Genomic DNA, 22,051 nt, shown 5'->3' with positions numbered 1-22,051 from the left:
GGAATTGTACTGAAAATACTACTTGTTTTTCAAAGTCCTACAAAGACAGCATTTACATACATGTATTAATGTATGTAAAGGCCTACCAAGTTCAGCTTTGGCACTGAACAAGGAGTAAACGTACATCCTTTAGCCAGCTATAATGCTTTCACACTGTGCACAACCATTGAATTCACAGACTGAATCAATGTCAGGAAACAAACAAACAACAAAAAAACTAAGAAGGGCAGCCTCAGGAGCCAGCCAGTGCTCTGAGCTCTGAGCGGAGGGAGGGAGGGGGGTAGGAACTGAAAAGCAGAGGGACTTCTGTTAGAGGGGGACAGGTATAAGAGGCGCGCTTTACCTCCTCCTCAGGCTCTTGGTCAGAATCTGATTCCTTTGAGAAGCAAGAAGCAGCAAGAGAAAAAGAGCAAGACATAGAAGAAGAAGAGAGAAAGAGAGAACGATAGAGGGAGACCCAACAGAGAAAAGAGAGGGAGACAGAAATAGAAAGAGACAGAGATAGATGGACACAGTAAAGAAAGAATGGGAAAGACAAAGAGCAGGCAAAGCAGTTACCAAGGCAACGGAGCAAGTCAGGAGCCAGCCAATAAGGCAGGGCCAGGCAGAGGAGAAGGGAGCAATGAGTTCGATACAGCTGGCAAACTAATTAAAGCCTATACCCTGTACGGAAATACCATTAGCATGGTGTAGATATACTGTAGGCCTGTAGATATGACACATGTTCAATAATGTGTTAAGATGGTGGAGCCAGGGAGGTAGGCCTACATAACAAAGGCAATTTCCAAAGCTCCACAGAGTTCTGCCATTTGTTATTGATGCACATTATCTATTGGTAATACCCTATTGTATATCTCAAAATAGGTAAATGCTATGTCAGACAGTCAGAGTATGGGAGCAATACCTTTGGAAATCTTCTGAGTGGGGAGAGTCTATGGAATTTTCCACTCCAAAAAGTTTGCCACCTGTATCTTTCCAGTTTATACTCCTTGAAATGCCAACAGCTTTTGCATAAGAACATTCTGTTCCTAGACCATGCAAATAACTCAAGGTAAGGCATTATGGTTAACTGGAAAAGTTGCATGCAGGAGATAAAAAATACAGCTCATAAAAACAGAATTAAAATGCCTTTAACACTTAAAGAAACATATGCATATTTGCCAACTCCCCTTGAGTCTGGTGATATCACTCCTCGTTCCCAGCTAGCATGTTTTCATTGAACCCAATGGATCCAGCTAGCTGCTGGCTGGACACATTAGGTTCATTGACACATGCTATAGCTTGGGGATAACAAGTTGTCAAGGAACAATGTGAAGAATTGGTGAACCAGAGAACTGGTGAAAGTTTAAACTCAATTATTAAACTCGAGGGTAGATGGTAAACCAGTATATTTCCAGGTATCTTGGGGTGTCACTTTCAATCAATGTGCAGCACTTAGTATGATCAATTCCTAAGCCCATCTGTAACAATCAGCATTTTCCAGTCAAAAGAGATTTTCAGACTCTGCATGTTTTTTGGTTGTTACCTTGGAGTACGTGGGGAGGGAGATATTGAGATTGCATATGGCGGTGTGGGCGAGACTTCTGTACGTCCGTGGTTCTTTCATAAACGATAGTCTTCCACATGGTTCTTGCGTGTTATCACGGATCTAAGAAAAAACACCACACAGTTTAAGATGAGATAAGGGGTGCTAGTTCATTTTAATATTTCACAGTTGACAATGAAATAAGGTGTCAAAAGGTAGAAGGATGTTTTCATTGTCATTATCTTTTAACGGTGAATACAATTTTACAGTCTGAATGATGAGAGAAAGAAAGAGAGAGAGAGATACAGAGAGATAGGCAGACAGACAGACATAAACACAGAGAGGAAATAGGAATCTCGTATGGGAAATACAGAAAGAAAATACCAATAGCATGCACAGTCTGACAAATCCACATACTTTGATGAAGAGGGCTAGCCTGTTCTCCTTGAAGGCGTAGAAGCTGAAGAGGTGGTGCTGGCCACTCTTGGTCAGGGGAACCAGGTTTCCAAAGCAGTCTGCATAGATGGGCTTCCCCTCAAGGACCTGTAGAGGGCAACGTGCACAATTTCATGAAGTTCTTGTCAGGGGTTCAAGATGGCAAATTACACTTTCTTTTTTTTTAATCAGATATTGGATGGTGCCTTCGAAAACAAGTGGTTTATCGATCTGTCCCTCCCTTTAGTGTAAGCCAGTGCATATAGGGTTTGGAATACACATATATATAAAATATAAAAAAATAATATAAAAATCTGTTATGTATTATTTATGTAATTATGTAAAAAAATATATAGAAGTTGTTGGAGTTGGAGCATATGAGTCATTTGGCCAATCCAATTATATACCATAGTCCGAACAAGCACACTGCATGTGTTATCACCACCACATTTTTCATAGATGAAATACTATGATGCGCTGTTGAGAATACTGTACATGCCCGACAAATGACCCCTTCTGTCAGTAGCACCATTCACTTGTTGCAGATGCCACGACACGACACCCACCTCCACGTCTCTGCTGCGGGCCACCTCCACGAAGTTCTCCTGCTGCTCCAGCGTCTTGTCAATCTTGTCGTCCGTCATGCAGAAGCAGCGTAGGCGCGCCTCTATGGGGTCGTGCGTCTTGGCGAAGATGACGAACTTGGCCATGTAGGGCACGCATATGATCTCCCGGTACACCTGCGAGGAGAAGTTCACCGATTCCTGCGCCTGCCGGCAGTCTATCAACCAGAACCTGATGAGAGAGGGAAACGAGGATAAATCGCTGTTAGACGATTTACTTTACAAGGTCACACACTTTGTTGGCCAGACATTTGTCCTCTTCATGACCTGTTTTTGGTGGTCCATAGTAAAGCCTAAGGGCCAAAACATACCAAGGCGGAACGGAACCGGCACGGGACGAACGCGGTCTTTCTGCTTAGTTTCGAACGGCGTGTTTTTCTCTGCCTTTCACACTGACAGCGTCGGCGTGCGCGGCCAGTCCTGTTCAAAACCCTCCCCACAGCTAAAGCTAGCATGCTACTTTGCCATTCATTTGAATGAGACACCGCCGGTCGCCGGCGTGAAAAATACGCTCGAGTTCTATTTTCCAAATGCAGTGCGGCGCGGAGCCGGCTCCCGCGCCGCTGACGCCCGACTACCGCCGGTTGGTGTGTAAGGACAGATAGGTTTCAATGTATTTTCACAGACGCCGGTAAAAAACGCGGCTGTTCCGCGACGCTTTACCGCCTTGGTGTGTAAGACCCCTAATTAAGTCCTTTTCTGCCAACAGTCTTCACTAAATCATTAATTCTTTATAGTGTATGACACATTCAGTAGTCATGGCAGGTAGATTATTACAGGTGGGTGGGTTTACCTGGCTGAGACGTTTGTGGTAAAGGAGACACAGTCGTTGACAAATGTTAGCGGTGTGGTTCCAGTGATGTCCTCCCACTGCGCAGGTGTGGTCCCTCCTGTCACAGAGAAGACGACACGACCAATTCTAGATATTATAACGATGTCTGTATCTGTGTTTGTGTGTGCTTACGCATGCGTTGTGTTTGCAGGCTTGTCCATTATACAGTAAATTGTTCATGACGTGACTTTTGTGTGGGTGTGTAAATGCGTGTGTTACCCCTATGAACCACTCCATAAACTCACCCGTTATACTGCACAAGAGTCTCAGAGTGGGCGTGTCCCCTCCAAAGCCGTTCAGCACTGGGTCAGTGGAACTCTTGGGAATGGGGATCGTCATGGTGATGGGTTTGTGGAACTTCCGGCGTCTGGGTTCTAGTGTGACAATGGGACTGAAGGTAGCCTTGTTCCCCAGGATCTTACGAACTGTCTCCTCGTGCATTGGCTGGGCCTGGTAACACAAACAATGTCCATTTGTTAAACAAAGGAGATATGCACTCCGCGCTTCTAAACTAACAATCCGGTGCAACCAGAGCAGGACTCATAATTCACAAATGGTCTGATTACCCTTTTCTGGGGATGTTTTAGTCATCCACCAGAAGGACGGCCAAATTGGGCAATTATGCGAACGCACTTGAGCAAATAACAGAATAATGTATGTCAGGAACGTCAACGTCAGCGATTGGTCCACTCATTTCAAACCAGAGCTGAGTTAACTCCTCCCACCAAAGCACTCAAGGTCATCAAGAATCCAGACCAAAAATGAATTTCCAAAGTAATTCATGTGGTCTGGTAAGAAACAGGCTAGGGGGTTCACTGTCCCTGTTCACTGCCTTTCGCAAATGTGGAAGTCCATCTCAGCAGAAAAAAAAAAAAAAACACAAATCACCTGTAGGCTGACACGGATCCTCTTGGTGAGGGCGCCCTCTGGGAAGACGGCCTGCACCTGTGTCACCACCGTGCTGCTCAGGATGCCCCCCTCCGGGCCGATCAGGTTGTTGTCCTGCTTGATGCGGGACACCACCGCAAAGTATTGTGGGAAATCCCTGGTGATGATGCGGCAGACGCGCTTCCTCTCCAACTCCTCGGGGGGGTCGAGTTCTGAAAAAGGGGTCACAGGAACACAGACATGGACAGACAGACAAACAGATAGACACATTTAAAGTGAAACATGTATTAAAAAGTTCTAAAAAAAGAAGCGTTAGCTAAGTGTAGCTCAATGCAATTATGATTATGACTGTTCTACACAGTAAAAAAATAACTGTTGTTTTTACGGTACATTGCTGGCAGCAGTGGTTGCCAAAGCCTACCTTTAAACAAATAACGGTATATTTCCTTTTTACATTTTACGGTAAGATTATGGCAGCAGTGGTTGCCAAAGCCTACCGTTAAATAAATAACGGTATTATTTTTTTTTACATTTTACGGTGGTTGCCAAAACAGATTGGACAGATTATATTCAGGTGAGTTCAATTATAGAGTTACAATCAGACAACTGATTGGACTGATTATACTCAGGTGAGTCCAATTATAGAGTTGCAATCATGGGCAACTGATTAGACTGATTCTACTCATTGGAGTCCAATAAACATCAACTTAATTAGATACCTAAATAAATGCCCAATTGCCAGATTGTCTAGTGCAGGCAGGTGGACCAGTCTAGATCAATGAAGGGTATGCAAATCCATTCTTTATTTAAAAAAGGCCTGAAAATAACCTTAAGGAAAATGAAGGCCAAAGCTAGCGGGGCAAGCAAGCTAACAAACAAGCTAGTTAGCAAGCCACCATGCAGCCACCCTTACAACGTGACCTGCTGGTGAGGGCAGGCCAGCAGCCGGCCAGCCGGCCTTACAGCCAGCCAGCCAGCCAGCTAGCTAGCTAGCAACCAGTGACTGTACCAGGGACTGTACAATGCAACAGTCCCTGTTTAAATACATGTTCAAGTGAACCATGTGACCCGAGTGATGAAGCATTTGGCAGGTGCAGGCAGTAAGTTAATCATTGCATGACGGCCCTTAGCACTCAGGTGAGGTCAGGAATTGATTGATAGATTGATTTGGATGGGGTAGAATGACAGTTTCAAATAGACTGGGCTACTTCTAAGAGCTCAAGGGATTACTGTCCCAGGTAGACTTTTTCAGATTATACTAGCCTATAGGTATATTTTACACATTAAATGAGGCTAAACTGTAGGCTGTTACCAGATAAATAATAAGTTACAGTGAATTACTGCAAAATGTGCAAACTGTTGCCTCTCAATCGAAAACTCTGATGGCAAAGCCTCAAAGTCCAATAAGGGAAAAAAAATATTGCGGTGGAGAATTTTTCGCAGGATGAACTACAACACATGCAGAGGGTTGTACTCTAAGTTAATACTCATTGATGGCTACTAATCAAATAGCGTGTTGACATCAAACTCTGCCTGTTACAACCAGCCTATCAGTGGTTTGACAAGTTACACCTGGACCAAGTGCAATCACAAGAGATCTATTGGACTAAAAGAGGACAGCAACACGACCAGAAAGAGCACCTACTTTTTGTAGTATACACAATGTGAAGAAAAGCAGAACAGAGTTCTTTGTCTGTTGGTTCACAATTTGGTTCACTAACAGAGGATTGAGTTTGGTTCACTTATAGGGGACTCAACAAAAATGGCTGCTCATGTTGCCAAAACATTTGAAAATTGGGGAGGCATGTTTTTCATAACTCTCAAGGGAGTTAAACATTAACTCTCTAGCTCTCTTAGCTCAACAACTCGGATCCAGAGGAGTCAAATAACACTCTGTAGTGTTGCTGCAACTCTTGATGTTTAGATTTTGGCTGAACACCAGTCTAACTCTGATCAATCGAACTCTGGCAAATTTGCTGTGTACATATGTGCATGGGCGCAGATAGCTTTTAAAAACTGGGGGTGACATTTTCACAACCGTCCGTCAGACTGGGGGGTGGGGGGGGTATTATTATAGCTAGGCCTACACTGAATATCATTTTTTTTATTGTTAGTGCCCTATTCATCTTCCGCTAAATCATTTTATTTACTTCAGTAGGACTACTACATTAACATTTTTTTAAATCTTGTTTTTTTTTTTTATACAAATGTTAGAACCGCTCCAGCTTTACAAATTCTACTCAGAATGTGCACGAGTCTCCCTCCCACCAAGACTCACCCGCCCCTGCGCGCGCTTCTCTCCCATCCCATCAGCAAGTGCTACAGTACTTTCCCAACCAATTCAACCTTTAAACAGGACAACTGTGTCAACAAATTTCACGTTGTACTACTAATGTAGGCCTACAGCAGGCTATGCAACAGTGTGTGATTTAGTACTGTAGACATTTTAAGACGACCAGTCTCGCGGTGGTAGGCCTATTGCATGTAAAACACAACTTCAATCCAGGCGCGGTTTTGGGACGTGTGATGTTGGGGTCTCCTTCAGATTAGACATTTTTGATAAAAGCGGCGCATTTAAATGGTGATCTTGAGCTCTTAAGACAACATCCTTGCTACTAGTTCTACTCAGTCATTTTTCTACCACGCTGCGTTTCAATTGCATCTACACTCCACCGCTACAAGCCACACGTTTGCGTTGTAGTACCGCTTAACAACAATTCACAGTAAATGCGTCCAACAGATTAACACCACCGCAGTCATCATTCCAAAAAGGAGCTCCTTAAAAAAAATAATGAAGTCAGACGTTGACAGACCAGGGACAGTGAACACGACAGCTACCTGCGTTAGGCTAGCCTACTTGATTGACAGCTGTCATGGCATGGCCCAACAAAGATGTCTTTTCACTCGAAAACAGGCGACAAAGAGACCAAAAAGCCCTTCTGAACAATTAACATCAGCAACTAGGCTACAAACAGCGTCACAGCGGACATGAACCTATTATTGACCTTACCTTAAAAGTTGTCTTGACCGCAGTAGAACTATTTATCCCAATTTTTAATCCATGCGTTTCCACCATCATCATTCACGTTCCACAGTTTTTGTAATCCACATCATAGCTAGCAAGAATGGGACTATCCTCGAGATTAACTTTAATTATAAAAGCAAGCAACTGGTCTGAGCCAAAAATGTAATGTAAATATGACGTCTGCTCTTCGCTCCACTTCCTTCATAAAGCCAGCGCTTCAAATCTGGGACTTCAGTGGCTGTTAGCCAATCAAAAAATAGATTTATATATATGGTGTAATACCGTTTTTTTGCCACATATGAAAGTGAATGGTCCAGGGAGGCGCTATTTCACACATTGCAAAATGCAAAGTCAGAAATCAGATATTTTCTCCAAAAAGGTGAGGGGGACGGATCTAGGTGAATGAAAATCTGGGTACGTCATGTCCCCCCCGTCCCCCCCGCTATCTGCGCCCATGCATATGTGTACACCAGTGAAAAATAAAGTCATGTACCGTTTCTTGACTACTTCATCTTCACTTAACGGTATTTTCCAATATTTTCTTTTCAGTGAACAGTTCAGTATTTTCTACATATTGACACCAGTGAAAAATAAAGTTATGTACCGTTTCTTGACTACTTCATCTCACTTAACGGTATTTTCCAATATCTTCGTTTACAGAGAACAGTCCAGTATTTTCTACATATGACACCTGTCAAAAATAAAGTTATGTAGCGCTTTTTGACTAAATAGTGGCTTGCCATATTTAGTACAGAGATAAACTGTTTTACATTTTACGGTCGCTGACTGTTGCAATTTGACACTTTTTTGCCGTAATTTCAACAGACATTTTTTACAGTGTACTTCAATTCAGAAATATGGATAGTTAGATAATATAGATAATTAGCTACTAATAGTCTCTTTAAAAAGATAAAAAAAACCCTCTAAACTTAAAAAGATTCACATTTTTTCTGTGATCAGTGGTAATTGTTAGATCATGATTTTGGTGATCGGCAATCGGTGATCAGGTCAAAAAAAAGCTGATCTGGCCCTGCTGTGGCCTAGCGGTAGGGTACTCGTCTACTATGGGGCCGGCCCGGGTTCGATGCCCGACCCGTGTCCTTTGCCGGACCTTCCCCGTATCTCTCTCCCCACTCGCTTCCTGTCGCCATCTTCACTGTACTATCATAAATAATATATATTTTTAAAAAGCTGATCAGAGCATCTCTAAATTTACGTATTGTAATGTCATGGCCATACCCTCGTCCATGCCGTTGAGTATCTGGTTAAGCTCCTCCTCGCTGTATTCGCAGTGGTGCTCCTTCCAGCTCTCCCCCGTCTCACTCCTAAGGATCACCAGCTCCCGCTCCTTCCCCCGCAGCGCCGCAAAGTGCGGGATCTCCACTATGACTGGCCTGCAGGGTGAATAGACCAGTTGGAGGATGACGAGGAACAATGTAGTAGCAAGAAAATATGGAAATGTAGATGTGTTTTTTGTCAGGTTTACAGTGGTTAGGGGATATGGTTATGCTTTTTCTTGTGTGTCTCCAATGTTTTACGTTTCGTGAGTTGTTTTGGATAACTGTAACGAAATGAATCACATATAATGTCATGTTTTTGGTGTGCTTTGTGTATTGTGTGCGTGTGCGTGCGTGTATGTGTGTGTGTGTGTGTGTGTGTGTGTGTGTGTGTGTGTGTGTGTGTGTGTGTGTGTGTGTGTGTGTGTGTGTGTGTGTGTGTGTGTGTGTGTGTGTGTGTGTGTGTGTGTGTGTGTGTGAGCGGGAAACATATAACCATGGCACCTATAACACTATAGGTTTCACAACACCATGGTAAGATGGAACACTTCACTACAGCATAATAACAGCGAAGGCAAAACATGCTAACTTAAAATTAACACAAAACCAAAAATGAATACAACACGTTGAAAATATAAAAATGGCATCACAGCACTAAACACACACGGCCAACTACGGAAGCATGAGGATAATCATAACTGGGAGAAAGCAAATCGCAAAAGCAATGTTAACAATACTAGCAATAGCAAAACAAAACAAAACAAAACCAAAAAACGGGCACAAGTAAACCGAGCACACAAACACACTGAATCACATTCAATGTACGTGGAGAGCTGGGGGAAAAGACGCTAAAAGGGGATGGCGCAGAAAAAGGGGGGGGGACGAAGCATCCATGGGTTTGGTTTTACAGAACGTGTGCGTCTCTCCTACCCAAGGAATTTTGTTCCGGGAGGGCCGAGCTGAAGGATGCGGCTAACCAAACTCTCCCCCTCATTGAGTGGGGGAGGAGCAGTGGGCAAATGCAGTTTACTGCAACACGGTCAGTCCAAGATAGCAGCAGGAGGAAGAAAAGAACATAGTTCATACGTACATACAATGATGGCTACCTGTTTTTTTGTCTGTTTTCGTGTGACCTTTCTGTGAAAGGCACACAGCGTCATGGCAATTTGTCTACTTACTGGGCTTAACCCCTTAGTGCATAGCCTATGTTATAACCTTACGATCACCAAAATTGTAATGGCTATGTCTTTATCTGTTACTTCAGGCTCTTAGTATTGTCATAGCAATGTTGTTATGATGTAGTTATTTTCAGCAAATAGTATATAGTATTTTCAGAAAATAGTGAATAGGCCCGCCGGGGACCCCATCTGCACTAAGAGGCTACGATGAATTTCCAATGATTGCTCATTAGCAAAGCACATAAATATGGAACGTTAGGATGGATTCCTTGTTCAGAAGTTCAGAATTGAATGTTCTGAACTGATTTGTCAGACAAGATCGATTCTTCAAACCAATCAGGAAACATCTCAAAAGAAGCTTTGAGATTCCTCTTTACAAATGAGTAGCACTATAGAAACATTACTACTCTGCACATACAAAATAAAAACCAAATAAAATCCTCCCAGAAAAATAAAAACCTGAAAATAGTTTAAAAATCTGTGTTAATATGAGCATAGCAGAAGAAGAGAGGAACATAAAGATTGAAAATGTTGACATTGATTCTCCAAAAGAGCAATTAGTAGATAGCTTCAATCAGGTTAGTGTTAGTAGCCAATTGAAATGCTTATGGAAGCGCTATAGGGTCAAGCAAGCACACAGTCATCAGTCAACTTTGAAGTTAATTGGCGATAAGACACATTTCTCATCTCACTATATCAGGACAACATAATTCTCTTACGATTGCATCACTGATACCGACTGAAAGCCTCGTCAAATCAACAGTTCTATTGTGGGCTCTCGATTGCATTCATGATTCTCCAAGTATTTATGAAGTTTATTTCTCTATTTTTATGTTTTTTATATTGCAGATATTTCTCAATAAATGGTGATATAGTCCTGAACAATGTGAATCAAACATCATCTCACACATGCAGTGCAAAGAACATAATTGAAAAGTCACACCTGGTCAGTTTGTGCCTGTTCATAAAAATGTACTCTCAGTCACTATATCGTGCACATTTTAAGTTTTGATTATTTTTCCTTGGCGCCTTACACATGCTGTAGTATTGCACCATGTATTGATAGAAAATAATGAACATTTATGATTTGGCCACCAGAGGCTGCTAAACACATATCCCAACTGCAGTCAGTCAGCAAAAAATGTTGTTGAAATGTGCCAGTCTTACTCAAAGAACTGCATAATAGCCAGTGAGAAGGAGTTTTATTTGATAGCTTCCTGATCTGCAACTCTACTGAATCATATACAACACACATGCCAGCTTGAAGTGTTTGTGAAAAAACCTCAAAATTTTTTTACACAGCTAAAAGGTTGTTCAAAGAACTGCATAATAGCCAGTGAGAAGGACTTTTATTTTATAGCTTCCTGATCTGCAACCCTACTGAATCATATACTGCACAACACACTTGCCAACTTGAAGGGTTTGTGAAAAAAAATCTTTTTTTTTTACAAAACTAAAAGGTTGTTCAAAAGTGCCACTCTTACCCAAAGACCTGCATAATAACCAGTGAGAGGGACTAAGTCTTTATAATATTTTCAAGCATCCCTTATATAAAATGTCACCACATTGTTTTACAGCTAAAGGGTTGTTCAAAAGTGCCAGTCTTACCCAAGGAACTGTGCCCCCGAGGGCCCCACCTCGATGAGGCGGCTGGCCAGGCCCTCTCCCTCCACCATGGGCGGCATGGTGGCCAGGCGGTGGCGTTTCACCAGGCGGCAGGTGACGCGCGTGGGCGCGCTGCACTTCTTGGGCGGGATGATGATGCGCAGGCCATTGTGGCGGCAGCCCCGCATGGCTCCGCCCCTGGCGTCCACCATGAAGCTGACCAGGAAGCTGTTATTGTATGTGGCGTAGATGGAGATGGAGATGGAGATGGAGATGGAGATGGAGATGGAGATGGAGATGGAGGGAGGACCAAGAAGAAATGTTATTAAGAGTCATATTTCATAATGAGCATCATGAGATCTAGTCAGGGGTAATAAATATTACAAAAGAAAATGACTGTATGTGGAGTACATATCTGTTGTCTTTCATAAATTAGATTTGTAGGGATACAAAAACACAGACAGTATGATGCAAAGTACAATGAATATGGAGGATGCATACATTTTCTTTCATTAAAACAGTCGAAGAAAATCAAAGAATCAAGCCTTGTACCGGTAGATATGGATTGATACTGCATGGATGTGCTCTCATTGGAAGATCCAAATGTCCAAGATATCAAATAAATAGCATCACACTAACAAGCAATGGAAAACAATGCAATGTTCAACATATTTGCTGAGCTTTCAATAAAGTTGACTATATTTTGATAACTGTTTGGAACATCCGAAGCATTGGTAACCCTTTCTATAAAGATTGTATCATACACCATTGCATCATCTGAAGAGCCTGATCTCGAAAAATTGCGTCTCATTTCTCACGCAAACCAACATCCAAGATTGCGTACATATTCCGACGCGTTCCCTGCTGTCTAGAGCACATAGGTAACTTCTGATTGGTCTAGCTGTGCCCTTCCCAAAACCATCCCTAAACCTAACCTGTCAGTAATGCAATGTTTCATAGTTTTACAACTGTGCCCTTCCCAAAACCATCCCTAAACCTAACCTGTCAGTAATGCCAAGTTTCTGAGTTTTAAATTTGTGCCCTGACCAAAACTTTCCCTAAACCTAACCTGTCACGGACAGCTGTATGACCACTGCGCATGTGTGTCAAAAACAATGCGTCTTAAATGCGACACAATTTCAGTTTTTGATTTGCGTGAGAAATGAGACGCAATTCGTTCGAGATCATGTTGATCTGAAAGCACATTCATAACGACTTTAAAAAAAAGCTGGTTCTATCCCTGTGTGCACTCATGGTTAGGTGTAAGCGCTATGAATACCACATACCGGTACTTTCTTTCAACCATTCATTGAGCTTCATGCAGGCGTTTTGGATGTGTCTACAATGGTACATAATTTCATGATACAAGCTTCATAGCAAGTGTCAACATAGTGCTTAGTGCATAACACTCTTAAGCAAACACAGGCAGACATGGATCACGTGGATACGGATGTGAGGGATTGGCATGTAGTAGAGCAACACTCCTGAGGAACAACATGCACAATGGACAAGGGCACACAGCACAGCACAGCACAGCACCACATTCTCAATGCAACGTGTTATGGGCAAAAGGACAGCATACTGTATGGACAACAAAGCTCCGCCTTGCACTTTGGTAAAGGTGGGTAAACAACACAACAACATCAAAATAGAACCATACATGGGATTACAGAACATTTACTTGGGGTTACTGCGCGAACCCACCTGAGTAGTAATCCAGGTTAAGTTAACCGTGATGAGGTAGTAAATCATCTAATAGATTCCTCATTTTCTTAATTGAACGATACCGATAGCTAATCTATTAGCAGGTTGACCACTTCCTGTTCATTTATCCAGGTTTATCAATTGACATTTTTTTCTTGGAATACTCTAAGTAGGTCTCTCTGGAATTCAACTAGCTAATATCAAGTATACTCCACTATGAACGTTATTGCGTAGCTGGTGTACATTTTGCAAAAAGTGTTTAAAGATCATCTTTATACGTTTCTCTTGAAAATAACCCTTGAATTAGTATTAATTTATCATGCACAGGTACACAAAGGCTACGTAGATGGCAAACTGATGGTCATTAGATATGCCAACAGATATGCCAACAGTGCAAGCATATTTTGTATTCTGATTCATGCTTGTGCTTTCTGGTAATACAACTGTATAATGTAGGCCTACAACACATGTAAGGGAAAGTAACAGCCAAACCATAGGCAGCACCTGGGTTAGTGGTGGTGATACAACAAAACAGGACGACAAGTGACTCCAACACAACACATTCAAAAAATAGCATGGGTGAAGAGTTCACTTGGAATACCTCTGAATAACACTGGGGTTGTGGTGTGACAGCACATATACGCTACATGGCATGTAGTATGCTATTTGCTCTACAACTATACTGTATGTCTTCAATGGCCAAAATGTTTCATTGTTGTTATGCATTTCGTTCGAAATTCAATCAGGCCTACTCATTCAACCATCACAAAACGTCATGTGGACCATGTAAATCAAAACTTTGGAATATCAACAACCCTAATTAAAAAAGTTTTATCCGTCTCTATTTAGGTTTGGACCCCAGAGTCATTCTTGAGACACGCAAAGCTACAAGGTACACAGGCACAGAGGAGAGAGAGAGAAAGAGCTGGCCACAGGTCATGTGCAACAGGAGGACACACTGAGGCTGAGGGAAAGGGGTCAAAGTTCACAGGTGAAAGCAAGGACAACGTTCAAAAGTGCAGTGGTGTCACCTGCTGCTGTCATGATCATGGCACGGGGTGGAACGGCTATAAAGAGAGAGAGGAAAACACCACCCCAGAGACAGGAAGAAAGAAAGACAAAGAAAGAAAGAAAGAAAGAAAGAAAGAAAGAAAGAAAGAAAGAAAGAAAGAAAGAAAGAAAGAAAGAAAGAACAGGGAGAAGCGCAGATAGATAGAAAGACAGAAAACAGAGAGAGGAGCGCAAGAGTAAAAACAGTGATAGATAGTAAAGATAGATCAAACAGCTAGACTGATAGATAAAAGATAGACAATATAGAAGATAGACAAGATAGAAGCTAAGTGACTGGAAGACAAACACTATATAATAAAAAGATGGTTGCAAAGCACCCATTACTGTTCTCAGCATACCAACTCTGCATTCACATTACAGCAGTTAGGTATATGTATCCAAATCAGCACAAGCATGTATTATCACTGACACGAAACTGCAGAAAGCAGTGTGGCTATGTTAATTATGTTATAAGTATACATTCTGACTACATTATGGCGAATTGTGTCAGATTGTTTACGTGTGTGTGTGTGTGTGTGTGTGTGTGTGTGTGTGTGTGTGTGTGTGTGTGTGTGTGTGTGTGTGTGTGTGTGTGTGTGTGTGTGCGTGCGTGTGTGCGCGCATGCGTGTGCGCGCGCGTGTGTGTGTGTGCGTGCGTGTGTTTATCTTTGTGTGTGTGACAGACAACTTTAACAACCTCCACTGCCTTGCTGACTGATCAGAGAGTAAAAGACATATATCTAGAAAAAGACTACAGTAGAAAAAGAAAGCTAAAACTAAAACACGATCCATAGCACAGAGGTGAGTACCAACCCGGAGTGGACAGGGCTGGAGGAGAGGGCCACGTTGTCCAGGTTATCATTGCCCCAGCTCAGCCGGTATGCATCCTTCTCACTGCTACGACCCAGAGATGACACCTGACACATATCAAGGAAGACACATAAGGGACTCAACACTGGTTACACTTCTGTTCAATTCCTGATCAAGACTTCAAATGCAAAGCACGCTGAAGTGCTTTAAACATGATGTGCCCATTAACGTTAAGGCATCTTACCTTTACAAGAAGATGAGTGGCTTAATAGGTCACAACTTGTGTACTCATTGTTAATAATGAGGTAAAACCAACAAAGCACTATGTGTTCATTTGGCATTATGTGTTACTATGTGAGAAAGAAACACACGCACGCACACACGCACACACGCACACACACACACACACACACACACACACACACACACACACACACACACACACACACACACACACACACACAGTACAACGCACACAGTAAAACACAGTAACAATAGTCCTATAAAAGATAACTGTGGAAGTGATAGCATAGCCCAATTTCATATCAATACCTAGCTTGCTAGCGCAGGAAGACTGTACTTGTACTCATCTGAAAGTTGTTATCAAATCTTATCCATGAAACATAGTGACACAGTAGTGTGATGTGCAGTGGTCTACACACCTGGTGACTAGTCAGAGTGTCGTCCATCATGGCATCATGCTTAGGGGAGTAGTAACTATGGTGACTTGGCGTGTAAGACCTGTCAGTACTGGGAAAACAACATTTACATGAGTAATCACAGAAATATTGCACTTTATACGTACTTTAAATCGATGTGAAGATATATTCACTATGATTATTATCATATGTTATCATATGTACGTACTACATGATTCATTTTGACATACCTTTGCCAGTGGCTGTGGTTGAAATGTCGATGATCAGCAACCATAAGTAAAAAAACAAGAAAAGACAAGAAGAGTCAATATTAACACTTTTACAGATTGCTGTGTTTCCTGCAAAACACCTGTTAGTCAGGGTGGTGGAGGGTAAGCTGATGTCAATGTCAGAGACATGTGACTTCCAAAGGCCATGTTGTGCAGTTTCATATGAAACGTGGTATGAAAACCCCCAGAAATGCATAGCTTATCCAGTTTTCATAAGTGCGCTATCTGAAATTAGAATTCAGTAGCCTATGTATGCATACATCTTCGTTCTCGCTGGAGAACGGGCTTCTCGTGATCGTCCGCGCGGCGAAGCGATCATGAAAGTGCTTAACGGGGTCGCTGGACCACTGCACTCCAGAAGTCGTGAAAAGTGCTTTATGGGGTCGCTGGACCACTACACTTCGAGGAAAAAGCGAATAGCAAAAATTTGCGTGTTGGGCAAGGTCGCTGGCCATGGTGCTGAAATTACTGCCGAGCCCGAAACCTGATAGATAAAATCTGATGTGTGGGCTCGGGAGTATGGGGCTCCAACTGAGAGCTCGGACAATACCCGCGCCCACGAAATATGTGCGAGGTCTGAGCGGACACCCCCTGGCCGGTTATTGGGAGAGCGAACGGAACCGAGGAGGTGTGAGGGCGGACTCCCGGATAAAACGGTCGAGAAGATGGAGATGGGGGGCGACAGGGGTGGATGGAGGGTGCGAGCGAGAAAGTAAGTTTCTGAATAGGAGCAGGTGAGTGGGGAATAAATACAGCGTTGATAATTGAAGGGGATGAGATTCAGGTGGATAGGTAGGCGTGCCTGTACTAGCGCGCAAGGAACTGGACAAATGACAGACGAGCAGGAAATACAGAGCAGGTGTTAATTTAGACCTGTCAAATTTCATTACGCTTCTCCCGAACTTTCGTTTCGTAAACGGAACGACATTTCGTAATGCAACTTTAGAAATTATAAGACATCCACCATACCAAATCATTATCTTTTCTGGGGATCTAGTCAAGGTTGTAGGTGGTTGTTGTCAAGGTGGCTGCCTTATATGTAAAGTGCTGAAGGAAACCCTGAAATGCATTTGGTCCTACTATCCAACAGCTGAATTAACACTTCAGCATTTAATGCTTATGGTCCCAGATATGCTCTCTGTGAAACTTTATTTATGGGCGCAACCGTGTGCGATCAAGCGGTAATTGGGGCTTTCATCCACATTGTTGGACTCTGTGAGCTCAGCATGGAAGTTTTGGACATTGCCTATCGTGGCCGTGTCAATATTGCACGTGCGTGCACACATCTGTGTACCTTGTGTCAGATGTCCAACCGCGCGCGAAACACATGTATGACATAACATATGCATGGCAATGCGTTCATGAATGAAAAGTGCATGTGCACACGTATTCTGCAGCAAGCATATCTCGCACCTATGTTTTAGGTGGGGGAGTTTGGGTGGTACCTTTCTGATCAGCCTCTCTCCATGCTGCAACGTCCGTAGTTCCACCCCCCCACCCCACCTACGACTCCAATACTGCACATAGTTTTGGTGGTCTACATTTCCCCTGTAGCCCCCACATTGTGCTTGCATATCCTGTGTGCTACACACACCACTGGTTGGTGATCACTTGTCTATACGGTACCTTTCCGATCGCCCCCCCTCCATGCTGTAGCGCAGGTAGTTCATGCCATCCAGGTAGTGTCCAGGTAGGGAGTCGTCCCCGAGCTCCCGCAGGTCCTCTGCCCTCAGGTACTCTCCTCCATCCCCAGTCATGGTGTCGTCACCTGGGGTGGGGGAAGAGAGGGGGAGAGAGTCAGGTGGAGGTTGGTGGAAGTCTTTTAGATCAGTGTTTCCCAACGTTTTTTGTCTTGTGTACCCCTTAAAGGGATACTGTCCCATTTTTGGAAATACGCTTATTTTACACCTTCCCTTGAGTTAAATAGTAGCCTTCTCCTGTACTTTTCTCCTGTACTTTAGCCTTCTCCTGTACTTTCAACCGTTCTCTGAGTACGGCAGTACAAATTTTACCTCCAAGCTAGCAGTTAACATGGACTCCTATGAGACCAGCTAGCCGCCAGCTGGTCTCATAGGACTCAAAGTTAACTGCTAGCATGGATGTAAAATTTGTATTGCCGTACTCAGAGAATGGTTGAAAGTACAAGAGAATGGTAAAGCCGTACTATTTAACTCAAGGGAATGTGTAAAATAAGCTTATTTCCAAAAATGGGATAGTATCACTTTAAGCCTCTTAGTTGTGCCATGAGTACCCCCTAATCCATGTTCTATATAATTTTCTCTGTCCTGATGTGGCTGCTCCATACATTTGTTATACAAATAGAACATTTCCAAGTACCCCCTGCAGTGTGCTCACAGACCCCTAGTGGTACAGGTACCCCTGATTGGGAAACACTGTTCTAGATGGAGCCTACTGAATAAGGCAAGAGCTTTCAAAGAGGCCTACATGCTCATTCATAACACGCACACACACACGCACGCACGCACACACACACACACACACACACACACACACACACACACACACACACACAGTGAACATACACCACACACACACACACCGAACATACACCACACACACACACACACACACATCAGCACTCACACACACACACACACACACACACACACACACACACACACACACACACACACACACACACACACACACACACACACACACACACACAGACACACACACACACACACACACACACACACACACACACACACACACAGAGATATTAGCTCACAGTTCTGAAAAAAGTCATCCACACACGCATTCATACACAAAGGATTTGCAAAGGATTCACTGACGAGGCAAAAGCACTTTTTTTTCCTTGGGTGTTGCTCTCTCAGTAAAACACACTGCACGAAAACATAGCTCCTCTCCCTCTACATTATGTGTGTGTGTGTGTGTGTGTGTGTGTGTGTGTGTGTGTGTGTGTGTGTGTGTGTGTGTGTGTGTGTGTGTGTGTGTGTGTGTGTGTGTGTGTGTGTGTGTGTGTGTGTGTGTGTGTGTGTGTGTGTCCGTGTGGTCAGCATTTGTGTAGGCCTGTGTGTGTGTGTGTGTGTGTGTGTGTGTGTGTGTGTGTGTGTGTGTCTGTGTGTGTGTGTGTGTGTGTGTGTGTGTGTGTGTGTGTGTGTGTGTGTGTGTGTGTGTGTGTGTGTGTGTGTGTGTGTGTGTGTGTGTGTCCGTGTGTGTCCGTGTGTGTGCATGCATGTGGTCAGCATTTGTGTAGGCCTATGTGAGTGCTCAGTTTGTGCTGAGCAAGTCTCAAAGCTTACAGACTGCATGACATTGTGTGAGCACTGCACACTATCGCAGCTGTTGCCATTTTTGCACAGCAGGGGGCAGCAGTGGTACTACTACTGCTGGGGCTAGTAAGCAGAGCTGGCAGTGTGCAGAGCTGTGCAGTGTTTCCCAACCTTTTTTGTTTTGTGCACCCCCTAAGCATTTTCATTGTGCCATGAGTACCCCCGAGTCAATTCTGTATCGCTTTCTCCATGTCAATGAAACTAAGCTACATACATTTGTTGAAATTACATTTTTCCAAGTACCCCCTGCAGTGTGCTCGCGTACCCCTAGTGGTACACGTACCCCTGGTTGGGAAACAATGCTCTAGTGAGCCAGGCAAGAGCAGTGAAATGCACACATAGGGTGCGTTGTGAATCGTTGACACGTCATGAATCACTGACAACAACATTATATTTCAATATCTCGCAAAAGCTCAGTTGTAAAGACATTTTCTCATTTTCAAACAGGATGGTAAATGAAGATTAGTCCCCCCAAAAAATGTTTTGGCCAGGCTGATAGTGGGGAAACTTAATTGTTTTCTCCACGGAAGCGGGGCATCAGCAAAACGTAAGGCCACAAGCCCAAGTGGAGGACGTTCATTTTTCAACTGCATCTGGTTCATATACATAGCCTCATATAGAAGTTTCCTTCCATTCAAAAATGTACTGGACTGAACAAAAAATTCCTCAAAGAAAAAAAATTCTCCCTGATTTCTGTTCAACAAAGCTGGCGAAAATACTGGAGAAGAACAGTATTACTACAATGTATATGTACTGTAAGGTTTATTCAATTAGTACTTAGACTACCACTGTAGGCTATATTTACACAAATAAATAAATACATACATACTGTAGAAATAGATAGAAAAATGTATACATTGTGTTGTAGTCAGATGTAGAATCTATTCAGAAAACTGAAAATAACTAGCTAAGCAGCTCCTCCTACTGCACTAATAAACAGGTAGTAACACTCAAAACAGAAAGTCAACATTTTCTCTGATGCCTAATGGAAAACAGAAAACACCTCACAGGCAATGCTGACACGAAAACCAACTGCATCTTCACAACACCCTGATAGCAATCTAAATAGCATTCCATATATAAGCTTAACCTATCACAGGGGAAGGTTCTCCTCAAAGCGTTTCTCCTTGGTACTGGATGTTCCAAAACAACCAATGACGATGGCTTAGCTTGAGTAATAATGACACTCTGAATTGAATATGTTGAGTCTCATTATGAACCTTTTGAAGAGATGCAGTGAACACCAGTCATGGCAGGAGTATGTTTTCCTTCAAATCACCAGCAATACCAACATGTTGCATTGCATTGACAATGATAAGTGTAAGATTCACACAATGATGTCTTTAACATTTTACCATGTATCTTTTGCTCTGCTTTACTTGTTTACTGGCTTGCTGCTGTACTCTGTAGTATAAAGGACCACAATGGAAATAAGCCTTCAGTCTTTTTATGTCTGTCCGTCTATTTCTTTCTTTTAATGTATGGTTTCTGTTGCTATACAATGTTTTTTACAACAAAATGAATTAATGAATTCATTCATTCATCCCACACTCTGTACTTGCTATGTGCATGCCCTCTTTATAAGTGACTTTGGATAAAAAAATAATCTGCTAAATGCAACGTATCTTGCAGGACTGTGTTAGTCACAGTGAATTTGAGAAACGAAATCCACACAGTACAAGGAATGCTAGTTTCACATCTTCACTCAAAGCCAAACTCATGCAGTTGTTGTTATCCAAGAGCCACACTCTCATCAAGTGCTGCAATCCACTCCCAGCAACCCCAAGACTTCCTCCAGTTGCTACGGCAACAGCAACTCAACTCCACCTACTTACACCGTCAGATCTCCATAGCAACAGACACAGCAGAAGTGATAACAGTGGGTTACTGCGAGACTAGAATACAAGCGCTTAAAAACACGCAAACACAGACACACATAAACAGACAGACAGACACACAGACACAGGCACAGACACAGACACACACACACACACACACACACACACACACACACACACACACACACACACACACACACACACACACACACACACACATAGACGTGCGGATGAATGTACAATGCGCACGTAGCATTTGTGCACAAACTCGCACGCACGCACGCACGCACGCACGCACGCACACACACACACACACACACACACACACACACACACACACACACACACACACACACACACACACACAGTGTGTTACAAACACACAAAAACTCAAGTGCTCCGTGCATGACACACCACTCCATTGCCATTGTGTGTACCTTCCAGATCCATGGAGTCGTCAGAGAAGAGCTCATCATCAGGTATAAACCTGAGCTCCACTGTAGCTATGGGGTGACAGGGAGTGTCAGCGCACTGACATCTCACTGACATGGTAATACAGTACTACTACAACTTGCAGAACTACAGTTAAAAGCGTCTGCCAAATGCAATGTAATGTAATATCATGTAATGTAAACTAGCTTGTGTAGATTTTCACACCATTGTTCATTGAATAGTCTGTCTAAATTGCATAGCTAGGCTGTACTCTACTGTGGTTGTTGAGGGTGCGGCAGGTGTAAGCAATAGGACCTCAACAGCCCCTCTCATGTTTGCCTTTTTATCGAAAAGACTTCTTTAACCCTTGGTCTCCAAAAAAAGGCCCGCAGGCCATATCCGGCCCGGGCATGGCAAACATTTGGCCCGCCACGACGTCAGAGCAAACGAAAATGTATATGTGTGTGATTTTTGATCACTTAAACTTCAGTGGGCCACATCCCTCCAAAGCATTCACAGAGAGTTCGATCTTATGCTAATAGTCTCATAACAGACATTGACAAGAAGGGAAAATGGAAAAGCGA

The 22,051-nt window shown here is 43.0% G+C and overlaps 1 protein-coding gene across 18 annotated transcripts in view; it reads right to left on the bottom strand.

Annotated features, from left to right (window-relative positions):
• The window catches only part of LOC134436989 (ankyrin-2-like), a 302,705-nt gene that overhangs the window by 32,488 nt on the left and 248,166 nt on the right, over window positions 1–22,051 (bottom strand). For 9 of the 18 annotated variants that reach the window (XM_063186396.1, XM_063186395.1, XM_063186404.1 and 6 more), the window contains 14 exons: window positions 21,473–21,538; window positions 17,507–17,648; window positions 15,842–15,853; window positions 15,615–15,702; window positions 14,956–15,059; window positions 14,124–14,159; window positions 11,392–11,616; window positions 8,568–8,722; window positions 4,304–4,515; window positions 3,661–3,865; window positions 3,377–3,473; window positions 2,527–2,755; window positions 1,943–2,068; window positions 1,526–1,648 (listed from right to left, as the gene is read on the bottom strand). In XM_063186396.1, the coding sequence (XP_063042466.1) occupies window positions 1,526–1,648; window positions 1,943–2,068; window positions 2,527–2,755; window positions 3,377–3,473; window positions 3,661–3,865; window positions 4,304–4,515; window positions 8,568–8,722; window positions 11,392–11,616; window positions 14,124–14,159; window positions 14,956–15,059; window positions 15,615–15,702; window positions 15,842–15,853; window positions 17,507–17,648; window positions 21,473–21,538 (1,820 nt within the window). The remainder of the gene's footprint in view (window positions 1–1,525; window positions 1,649–1,942; window positions 2,069–2,526; window positions 2,756–3,376; window positions 3,474–3,660; window positions 3,866–4,303; window positions 4,516–8,567; window positions 8,723–11,391; window positions 11,617–14,123; window positions 14,160–14,955; window positions 15,060–15,614; window positions 15,703–15,841; window positions 15,854–17,506; window positions 17,649–21,472; window positions 21,539–22,051) is intronic. The other 9 variants (XM_063186397.1, XM_063186401.1, XM_063186399.1 and 6 more) reach the window with 3 other exon arrangements.

Source organism: Engraulis encrasicolus, chromosome 21 (assembly GCF_034702125.1).
Source record: "Engraulis encrasicolus isolate BLACKSEA-1 chromosome 21, IST_EnEncr_1.0, whole genome shotgun sequence".
Classification (NCBI taxonomy): domain Eukaryota; kingdom Metazoa; phylum Chordata; class Actinopteri; order Clupeiformes; family Engraulidae; genus Engraulis; species Engraulis encrasicolus.
This window is presented reverse-complemented; position numbering and strand designations above follow the sequence as displayed.